General features: G+C 30.2%; 1 protein-coding gene across 1 annotated transcript; it reads left to right on the top strand.

Moving 5' to 3' along the window:
• The first annotated feature begins 1,867 nt into the window (after nt 1–1,867).
• Nucleotides 1,868–11,391, top strand: LOC136972346 (piggyBac transposable element-derived protein 4-like). Its single transcript, XM_067266903.1, has 3 exons — nt 1,868–1,935; nt 7,766–9,482; nt 9,588–11,391. The coding sequence occupies exons 2-3, from the start codon at nt 7,793–7,795 to the stop codon at nt 9,590–9,592; spliced, it is 1,695 nt and encodes a 564-aa protein (XP_067123004.1). The 5' UTR covers nt 1,868–1,935; nt 7,766–7,792; the 3' UTR covers nt 9,593–11,391.
• Nucleotides 11,392–11,665: the final 274 nt, after the last annotated feature.

Below are 11,665 nucleotides of genomic sequence, written 5' to 3'. Positions count from 1 at the left end.
AACTGGAAAATAAAGATTCTGAAAACGAAGAACCCAAAGAATTTCTCTACAGATTTCCTTAGTAAAAGTTTGATAACGATAACCGAAATCGTAGATCAAATTGTAGCGAATGATCTAGATTTTCAAATGAGTGAAAAAGCAAGACGAGGCGTTTTGGATGCGATCTTCTGCTACCGACATTTGCTTATGGAAAGAAAAAGAAAGCGACAAATGAAACGACATGACTTCCTCGCAAAAAACAAGAATTTTAGAAAAGTCAGGATCTTCATCACAAATTGAACTTTACATTTCTGTGTGCATATGTTTATGTGTTATTATTATGCAAATTATTATAAAAATAACTTAAAATTAAAGTAAAATTTGTTTAGTTTAGGTCACGTGTTCTTCTTTCTCTATTTACTCTGTATTAAAATGACCTCGTTTAATGCTGTTTTGTTTAGCGCTTTGTCGTCTAGGAACGCATCCCCCGCGTTAAGCGGGGTCTTACTGCATGTGGAGTCTGGTTGTTTGTTCTTTTTAATATACTCGTAGTTGTTTACTAAGTTTATTGTATCATTGTAGCATGTACTGAAGAGGGGATAAATTCCCAAATGCATTTACATTAATTAATAGTGATAATATAAAATATTTTGGATGATATTCCCGTCTGCTTAGTCCTTGTCAGTCAGTAGAAACGTGGCTATTCACATCGGGTTTTGAAAAATACATTCGCTTTTGCGTAAAGAGATAGTTCTTAATGTACTGTACTAGCGGCCGGATGGCCGAGCGGTCAAGGTTAGCAGCCTACCGCCCTGGGGGACCCGGGATCGAATCCGGACGGGTCGAGAAATCCCCAGGAATTTTTCGGGGGTGGTCCGTCCGGATATGTCGGTCCCCGTCCCTCACCACCCGGCCGCCCCATTGTGGGCCTGGCCGAACCCATAATGGGCTTGCTGTAAGAGGCCCTCTTAGTGCCCACAGGGCGGAAAGAGTTACAAAAAAAAAAAAAAAAAAAAAAAAAATGTACTGTACTTACTTTAATTGTAGACCGGTTCAATTTAAAGGGGCTATTAAAAGAAACATCAGTATAGCGTGGTATAACTTCTTTTACGAATCCTTCTATCTTAGCACACTTTGTGCATTTGTTTTTTCTATTACTTCTAGAATTAACATATCTTCTTCTATACTTGTATATAAGTCTTATTTTTACAATTAAACAATTCGCTTAACGAATAAACACACACCGCATCAGCCATTATTCAGCAGATCCAAACACGTGGTAACAAGTTGTTTCTTTTCTCTCCTAAATGACGTCATTGTTTTCCTCATCGCTCACCACCAGTGTTGCTCACACAGTGGAGTTCAGAAATGCCCTCATAAATAAGTTATTGTGTTGCAATTTTTAAAAAAATTGTAAACCTATAAATTTTCAGTGTCTGTCTTAATCTCGAGAACGGAGTTAGATAGATGAAAGCCGAGACCAGATATGGAAACCCCGATTACCTATACAGGAACTTCCGATGCAAACCAGAAGTCACGTTATTTCAATTCAAAAATTTTCCCTTGAAAGGGGTTAGATAAATGACCGGCATGACACTTGCTAACAGGAAAAGTATGTTGTACAGGGGCAAGACACTACTAGTCTGAGATGGAAAGCATATACAGTACAGTATTTTAAATTAAACAAATTAATAATATGATTAACCGCTCTGGGGACACGGGTGGAATCCGGACAAGACACTTTTAGTGTTCGCAGAATGGAAAGATACATAAAACATAATGATTTAAATTTAACTTTTTAAATATTAATTAAAAATATTATTTATAATTTATTATAATTACAAATAAAATATTAAATGAACACAAATAATTTTTACAAATTTGACAATTATATTTGAGATGGCAACGTGAATGCTTCACCACCTGCTGAATTGATTGTCTGTAATTCAATAGAAGGTAGACGGTTAATCAATATTTATTTATTAAAATTAATATCGAGTCAAAATTTTGTTTATGCATTTTATTATTTACATTTTATAACAGAATTTCACTTAAGAATTTCGTAATAATTACCAATCAAATTAATGTGTTGCATTGAAACCTAATTTGCCCTGAATCCAATTGTTAATGAAGTGTAAGTAACACAATGAATTCTATAACCAGAATAAAAATGAAGTATAGGAAACATCTATACATTTTACATGCTCTTTGCACCTCCTGTAATTTAAACGAGTGTTACGCCATTTCAATTGAGTGTAAATTTAAACAATTAACCTCAGAAAATACTCAAAGTATTGTGATTTGCTTTAATATAATTGAATATCTGATTACAGTTGTCATTGTGATTTTTAAATTAACCGATTACTGCCAGTATGCTAGATTCTGAAACATATATGCTAATGATATGCAAACTAGTAATATAAGTTATAGTTTATTTCGGGGAGTAAGCAGCATTCCCTGGAATAAACTAACTTTAACTAACTAACCGTGCTTTGGCATCTAATAGAGAGTTAGCCTGTCGGATTTGTTACTTTAAAATGGGTCGCGAAAACTACGGCCCGCAGGCCAGGTCCGGCCTGCTGCCACAGTGTGCCACAGATGAGATAAAATATAATTATTTATATGGAAATATCATTGATTGTAGATAAACTAACTAACTAGAAAAAGTTAAAATAAGTGTGAGTAAAAATTCCAAAATTGGTCCAGTCTGATTTTTGCATTTGACAATAATATAATTTTTAGGAAAATCAGCGAAATAAAAAATTTGGTGACTATGTGACTTTGGATATTAGAGCACTTTTTGTGTAAGTACTGTACCTACAATGAAGTTTTTAAGAAAAGCAATTACCAGCTTGCTGCAGCCATCGTGTTTGTGCATTGGTAAATAAATATGTTAGTTGTCTTTAATTTTTGCGTATTGGTGAACTGTATTGAATAAAATGGTTATGCGGCCTGCACTAGTCATTCTCTCAGTTACCTGGCCCTCTGTGAAAAAGTTTGGTAATCCCTGCTTTAAAATAAAAATAAATGTAATAATGCATATTGCATGACTTCAATAACAGAAAGTAATCTTATATAAGCAGAAAAAAAGTGAAAAAATTTAAACTGATATTTCTCAAACACATCTAATAGTGTGGGCTCTAAACTAAAGATAATTACATATGAATTCAAAATAACTAATTTTGATCACTTCTAATGAAAATAAGAAATATACTGATTTTATATTTTTCTATTCCTTCTTTTGGAATCAACCAATTATAAATCATACTATAAATTGTATAATTTGTAATCAGTCCATCAATTCAAGATGATCAATTATCCATTTTCTATTAATGATTTTAAAAAGCTAATCACAAAAGAATGGTGTGAAAAGTTAGGCAAGTAAGGTAACTCAATAAGTAACATTCTCCAAAAAATGACAGAAGTTATACACCTTTGTATTCTCTGAGTGCTTTGAACAGTACCCATATTCTCAAAATACTGGATACAACAATGATTTATTCTCATCTTTCCAGTAGTCAAGTTTAGTTTGAATGCTCTTCACTAATATCGGCCTTAATAGTGTTGCATAATAGCAAGAGGCAGAAAACAAGAAAATAAAATTATGTTGGCAAAGCCCGGGGTATTACATTAGGACCATGTGGCTGCGTGTGGCCCCGGGGCCATTGTTTGCTCATGACTGGTTTAGAATTTTGAAGGTAATATCAAATGAATATCATAAATTATCAATTGCTGTTATTTACTATTGAAAACAAAATGACTAATAATTTCTGTAGAATTTTAATTCAACAGGAAATTAATGCAAAATGCATATTTAACTTATTTTTATTTTTTAATTGTTTTTCATATTTTTATCATACAAGAAAATGAATATATTTTTGAATTGACTAATCTGAAATGCAAAAGAAAAAATTTAAAATATAAAATAACAACAAAATCTACTTTTTAGGAATAATATTACTATTTTAATTGAAAACTATGTTTAGAATGTATCCATTATCAATTTAATCAAATATCAAACTCTTTTGCAATGGAAATATTGAAATTACTTTCACTGCAAAAATAGAAACTAATACTTTAATAATTATTAGGAATTTTGAATTTCTGACTATGTATATAAATATGGGATGGCTTACCAGACATCCCATTTTGACTGGGATTGTCCCAGTTCAATGATGTAGTCCCGGCGTCCTGGCCAGTTTGTCATTTTGTCCCAGTTATTGGGTTAAATTTTAAAAGTGCCGAATATACAAGAAGTAAAAATAGTGTAGCCTTGGATAAAATGGTGATTTGGCAACTAAATAATCTCTTCTGTTACCCTCACTGTTGCTAATCTAAATATTTTGTATCTAGATCTAAGTACTTTAAAGTAGTTGTTTAGGTATTTTCTTCCATAATTTATAACATATGGCTTGCCAGGGTTGCGATGGCCAACTGAGTGCTTTGAGTGGATGTATATAGTTTTGAATGAATAACAATGAATTTAGATATTTTATTTTTTCATCTAGATATTGTTTCACAGAATTGATAATAGCACATAGCCTATGAGATCCAGATACTCTTATTTCATTTTTTAGATATTTTGTTTCAATTAGAGTTGACAACACTTACACTGGCCACATCATTGTTGCGCATGTTATGTCTTAGTTGAGGTTCAAATTGCTAGTTGACATTTGAAATTATTTTGTATTGTACATTAAATTAATTTAATCTCTAAAATTCCAAAAAAATGTGTGTTTACTGATGATTGAAAAAGATTATCTATTTTTGAAAATAGTCTGTGATTGTATTGACAAAGTGAAATAAGAACTGTGCTTTTTAGAATTTTTAGTAACTCGTGGGCATTCAGACATTAAAAATCACTTGATATGTGCAAAACATAAGGTAAACTTAGTATTGTAGATATTGTCATATTTTAAAGGTACAAAGAATTTTTAAAGAAAGTTCACACTTGTGATAAATATTAATAAGTTCTTAAAAATTGCTTTTAACTCATTTTTTGTTAACAACTTTTTATATAGCCTTTTCAATCATAGGTACTTATCCTAGTAGGCTTTATTTTCTGTTGTGAGTATTTTCTCAAAATTGTCCCGATTTGAGAAAAAAATATTATGGTAAGCTTATATATAAGTATTTAGTTACTAGAAATTATAATCATGTTACATTTTAAATTGATCAGTTGTTAATGATAAAATTTAATTTATCTACTATAAAACAGTCTCTCTTCAATTTTCAAATAAATTTAATTCTTATATTTTTCTAAACCATATTTAAATGGAATTATATCACTCATAAAAACTTTCATAATTTTATTTTGAAAATATCTTTTGGTTCAATATTTGACAGAATGAGTTGGCATGTATTTTATCAGTTCTAAAATTAAGTGTGTTATGAAGATAATGAAATTACAAATAACTCTAGAATTTAAATCTGTATGATGCAAAATCTCTTAAAATTACAAATAGAAGTATGTTCTTGATATTTTTATTGCAAAAGTGAAAAAAAGTTAACTAGCCATATTATAGCCTGAATAAAAATCTAGCAATATTATATGATTACTATACTATATACTAGGACTTGCATTATATATGATTATGTGCAAAAAAATTGTTTTCAATATAAGTTTAATATTAAACAAATTTTATACAGTTTACTACAGCATACTAGTAACTCAATTATGAATTTTTACCTAATAAAGAACTAACAATCTTAATTGAAATGAACCATAGAATAGAAACAATTGGAATAGTTTTGTATTGGTTTTGTGCATGAATTGATAAGATAGTAGAACCGCCAATTATCTGAGGTAATGTTGACTGATGCTATCTCAGAAAACTGAAAACTTGGATAAAATGGACAAAGATAAAAGATTTTTTATTGAATCACTTTTAAGCCTCTTTATACCTTAGTGAATTTAATCATATAAAAGAACAACATTTTTTTTCATCATGTATTATACTTCTTTTGCAATATATTGTAATACAATAGTTTTGAGAATAAAAATGTATATTGTAGTTACATTTTAATATATCTCACATCAAATTAAATGATTAAAGTTAAGAGAAACAAATCATTTTGTAGTACATGTTATTGTTTTAAACTTTTATGTAAGTTAACCCACATAACAGGCAAATCAAGCGTGGGCGTGTTGCACGGATTTAGTGCAGCGGTAAGAAAGGCCTCCCAAATAAACACGACGCTCCTGTTATTACAATGCCTGAGCATCATCACCTGGTCCCATAGCGGGGTGTATGGGTGCTGTAACACCATTCCATGCTACCTCCGTACTAGAGAGGTCTGGAGTTTACGCCATCCCATTGGAAAATACTGCTTCCGGTATTCGCGCCCACTACGTTGGCGTGACAACCAGAATGTTGGCTTGTCGTATTTCCGAACACCAACTTTCCATCAGGGCAGGCAAAGCAGACACCGAATTAGCAAGAATGGTGTTACAGCACCCATACACCCCGCTATGGGACCAGGTGATGATGCTCAGGCATTGTTTTAAACTTTCTTTAAAAATTTCTTCAGTGGTGTTTGTTTTATGACAGTTCCTTTTTTCTTTGCCACAACGTTCTAGTCGCCTCCATATCAGCCATTTGTTCATTAATGTCAAGGTTAAAAGTACTAAAGTATTTATGTACTCACTACATTGAATTACAGGTTTGCTTTGGATAATGTGGAATCAGGGTTTTATTGTATAAGTGTTGCATAATTAATTCTCAAATACTTTGTACCATATGAAATAAACTCAAACCAAAATTACAAACTTTTAAAAAACTGTTCATAAATGCTAAGCTATTTTTGTTTTCATAGGAATTATCCATTTGTATATTATGCCTTTTTCCACTTTAGACTTTCTTGTGAATTAGGACATGTTATACCAAGAGAAGAGAATCACACAATTTCAAATTAAAATCTTTAAGTCTTAGTTCTTTTTTGGCTTGCTTGTCCTTACTTCCCTCAGAATATAGGCTTCTTTTAACTTCTGTTGTATACATTTTGATATTACATACAGATGAGGACATGTAAGCCAAAGAACTGAGAAGACTTAGTTTGAAATTGTGTGATTCTCTTCACTCAGTATAACAAGTCTTAGTTCACAAGAAAGTCCAAGGTGGGCAAAGGCATAATATATAAATAACTAAGGACAAAAAGCAAATCAAAAAATATTATTGATTTGTATCAATATAATTTTAGTTTTCACATAATAAGTTATAATGTCATGTTTACTTTTTGTATTGAATATTAAATCACTAATTGCTAATGTATCAGTGTGTTTTGCAGTTTAGTAAAACATTTGAATTAACTAATAATTATTTAAATAACAAATAAATCAATATTTTTCTTATTTATTATTTGAACTTCTGTTGGTTTCAATAATAAATTATACATGCATATTGATTTGTATTCAACACAGAAATCCATGAATGTCAACAATATATTATAAGGTAACAAGTAATAAAAATATTTAAACTTAATCTCAAGTATTTTCTATATGTAAAGTAACATTTCACTATAAATAACAATTTTCAGTGTTTTGTATATCAAGAATTTACAAATGCTGAGTGTTTGTGTAGTCCTTTAGAATTAAATTTCTTAAAATTTTTTATATAGTTTTATTATAAAATGAAAAAATTATTTAAACAAAATTTATTCAAGCTTGCTATTTTATCATTGATAGGCCTATATTAATTCTGTTAGTGATTCATGAAATAATATATTTTTTATTTTAATTATGTTCAAAAATTCCTATAATTTTTATTATAATCTTCCAAAATTATAGATTTGAAATGATAGAAGAAAAGAAATCATGAAGAAAAATGTAAAATGTTTTTATGGCAAACGGATAAAATCTGAAACTTTCTCAGATAATTCCAGAAGTTCTTTGGAGACAGATTCTGAGAGTGATTCTTGGAGTGACAACTTAGATCATTATAGTTCAAGTTCAGAGACATCTGATCAGTTAAGTGATTGCGATGATGATGGACAACCTATGCAGTGGAAAACAGATGATGATATTGAATTTAAGAGTGAAATAACTACTGATATAGGATGGACAGATGTTACAAAAACTAACAGAAGAAAAATTATTCTTAATAAAAAACCTAGTATAAATTCTAAACTTCCTTCTAATCCAACACCAATAGATTGCTTTAGGCTTTTTTTAACTGATGATGTGTTGAAATATATTGTAGAAGAAACAAACAAAAATGCAGATTGTATTCTGTTAAATGATGAAACTAGTCAAGAAAATGATCCATCTCAGAAACACACATCAAAAGAAGAAATAGAAATATTTATTGGTCTCCTTCTATGGATGAATTTGGTAGAATTTCCAAGTTTAGAATACTATTGGAGCAGTAATATACTATATAAAAGCAATATTTCAAATATTATGAATAAAAATAGGTTTGAGACCATATTCAGGTTTTGGCCCTTGTCAAAAAAAGAACATGAATTAGAAGATGATCACAGTTATAAAGTAAGGTATATAATAAGTATACTTGTTCAAAAGTTCAAAGAAATTAGGATACCAGGGACTGTTCTAACTATTTGTAAATATAATTTGCCAATAAGATATTCCAATCCACAGAAGAAACACATTAAAATTTTCAAATTGTGTAGTGCTGATAGTTATACTTATAACCTGATGCTCTATGAAGGAAAACAAAATTTTGACCCAACGGAAATTGTTTTGAAAATTTGTGAAGATTATTTAGATAATGGCAGGGTTCTTGCTACTGATGAATTTTTTACATCGGTATTTTTAGCTGATAGTCTCTTAAAAAGAAATACTCATTTGGTTGGGACTCTTGAACCAAACAGAAAAGGAATTCCTTACGAAGTGCTTTGTAATGAGCTTAAAAGAGGGCAAATATATGGTAAAATAAATGAAAATGGTGTGATAATTGCAAAGTGGAAAGATAAGAAAGATTTCCTGATGTTATCAACATACCATAACCTAGATATTGTTAAAATAGAAAAGAGAAATAGAAATGGAGAATATGTTGTAAAACCAAAAATTGTTATGGATTATAAAGCAGGAATAGTTAAAGCAAATGTATCACATCAGATACCAAGTTTTATACCCCTCTTACAAGAATTTCTTAATTGGTATCATAAAGTGGCATTGGAAGTCATTTTTGAAAGTTCAGTGATTAATGCTTATGTTATTCACAAAGAGAATAATCCTGGTTTAATAATGACCATGAAAAAATTCAAAGAACATTTGATAAAAGCAATGTTGAAAATTGATGAATATGATGAAAATAAACAAGTGAAATCTGAAAAACTTGAACACAAATTTGAAAAAACTACACTTGTGACTGCAAGTAACAGAAGAATCAGGAAACGATGTATACACTGCTATGCAAACATTAAGAGAATTAACGGAAGTAAATATGCTGCATATGCAGCGAAAAAAGTTTCCACATTCTGTTCAATCTGTCCTGACAAACCTTTTATTTGCAAGGAATGTTTTTCATTTCATGTAGATACATGTATGTAATTTTAAAGAAATTTCATAATTTAAGAAAACTTTAATAATTAGTACATTTTCTCAATTATAAATGAAATTATATAATATACTAATTTTTTTTTTTCAGGTTAGTTTTATAATTATTAAATAAAAGGAAGAGAAACCTTACCAAGTCAATTAAAGAGAAAGATTCAGTCTGTAATTTATGCTGAAATTTTATATTGAATTACACAAATTATTTTCTATTAAAATCTGTGAGAATGAATGCTGTTTCAAAAATGAAGATATTTTTGTCAGATATTATTTAAAAAGACTAGAAAATCAAAGGACTTGATTTCAAAATAAATCATGTTTTCCACAAGTATTTGGCATTATTATTCCAGATATGATTCTGGAGTTTGTAAGCTTGAATATCATGAAGATACAAGGATTGGAATTTTAATAGTGGCAATGCTGAAATTACAATCTGTACAAAAAACATACATGTTTCAGATTTTCACTGCCCTTCAATATAGTCATTAGTAATGTATATGACCTGTTGTTAGCAATGTGGAAGTTGCAGGATGTCATCAGCAGAACTTGTTTGGTTGATTGCCTGAATAGATTGGTCTACTGCCTGAAGAATATTTGGAATAATTCTGGACCACCTGTGCAGTGGGTGGTTCAGAACTATTCCATTTAGGGATCAAGTCAAAGACATGGGCTTAATTCTGGAGAATACAGTGGATTGTAGAACAATGTGACCACACATTGTGGACAACATGCAGCATGAAACATGCAACATGCAACAGAAGTGCAACATGCACTTGAGCATTGCCATTCAAGAAGATGAGTGGGTTCTACAGAAAGTGTTTCTGCTTTTCTCCGAAAGCGGGCCGTACATTGTTCCAAAAATATAGACTGCTGTATGTTTACAGTCTGGCCTGGGGTTTGGCATTCACTTGTTCTTTACTTACACAGAGACAACCCAAAGGAGGCTTATGTTTCTTGTTTTTGCATTCTGCAATGAAAGCTTTTACCCATCTTGCTATTGTTCTGTATGATGATGCAGATTTCCCACAAGCCTCTAAGAGTTCTTGACAACACTCATGCAGTATGACCAGCACTTTCAATCTTTATCCAACTTCGCTACTCCAATTTTGAGAATATCATGACTAGACTGGGTGATAGCAACAGGCCTTGCTCTTGCCACTTCACAGGCACATGAGTTGGATGGTCAAGTCCATTTGCTCTGATGTAAGATAGGTAAGTAATCAACATCTGGTCTAGCTGTGCATTGAGTTTGGTTTCTATAGCATTGTTGCCACTATTAAATTTCCAACCCAGATATTTCATTCAGATATGATTTTTCTGCAAAACTTGTTGTTTGTACATTCAGAATGTAATTTTTTTCATAAGGAAAAAATTTCAGTTATATTTTTGGCATATTGAAAATTTCAAGAAGTGAGTACTTATGAACATTTATCTATATTTTTGCCTTTGTGTTGTTGTAATTTGAAAAATATAAATTTCATTACTAATACATATTAATGTAAAAAAGGGTAAAAAATTGACGTAATTTTTAAAATACAAAATTACGAGAAACCAGTTGAAATTGTCCAGTTATCTAAAAAATATTTGAATGTTTACCCTCTGTATTCCAGTACTAGTGCCTTAATTAATGAATTGAAATATTCCATGGAAAATTGAAATATATGTAATTTGATATCGTTAATGATATTAAAATGGATCATTCATATAATAGTGTAAAATATAAGTAAAGATTTAAAATAGATATCTGTAAATAGAAAAATCTTGCAGAAATTTTGTATGAATTTATTTTGTCATTTGTAAGTTCTTTCTCTGATAAAATAATTATAATGGGCATTCATAATTAAATGTAAAATTAATTTGATTATGTAACAATAAACGAAAAGTACAATTTTACCACATTTTGTATTTCATGTTTGTTTATTACTTACAGTTATATTTATTTATGGAACATAAAGAAACTGTAAATCCTTTACAACAGCAGTTTCCAACCTTTTTTTGACCAGGGACCACTTTGATTTCATTATTGTTAGCAGGGACCACAATGTTTAAGAAAAATAAACTGTGTCAATCTAAAAATAAACTTTAATCAAAACTGTTAACATAAGTAATGGTTAAACTCAAGAGTAACATGCTTTAGCAGTACTGTTATAATAGAAAACATAAAATTTTTAG

Source organism: Centruroides vittatus, unplaced genomic scaffold (genome assembly GCF_030686945.1).
Source record: "Centruroides vittatus isolate TY-2023 unplaced genomic scaffold, ASM3068694v2 contig_290, whole genome shotgun sequence".
Taxonomy (NCBI): Eukaryota; Metazoa; Arthropoda; class Arachnida; order Scorpiones; family Buthidae; genus Centruroides; species Centruroides vittatus.
This window is presented reverse-complemented; position numbering and strand designations above follow the sequence as displayed.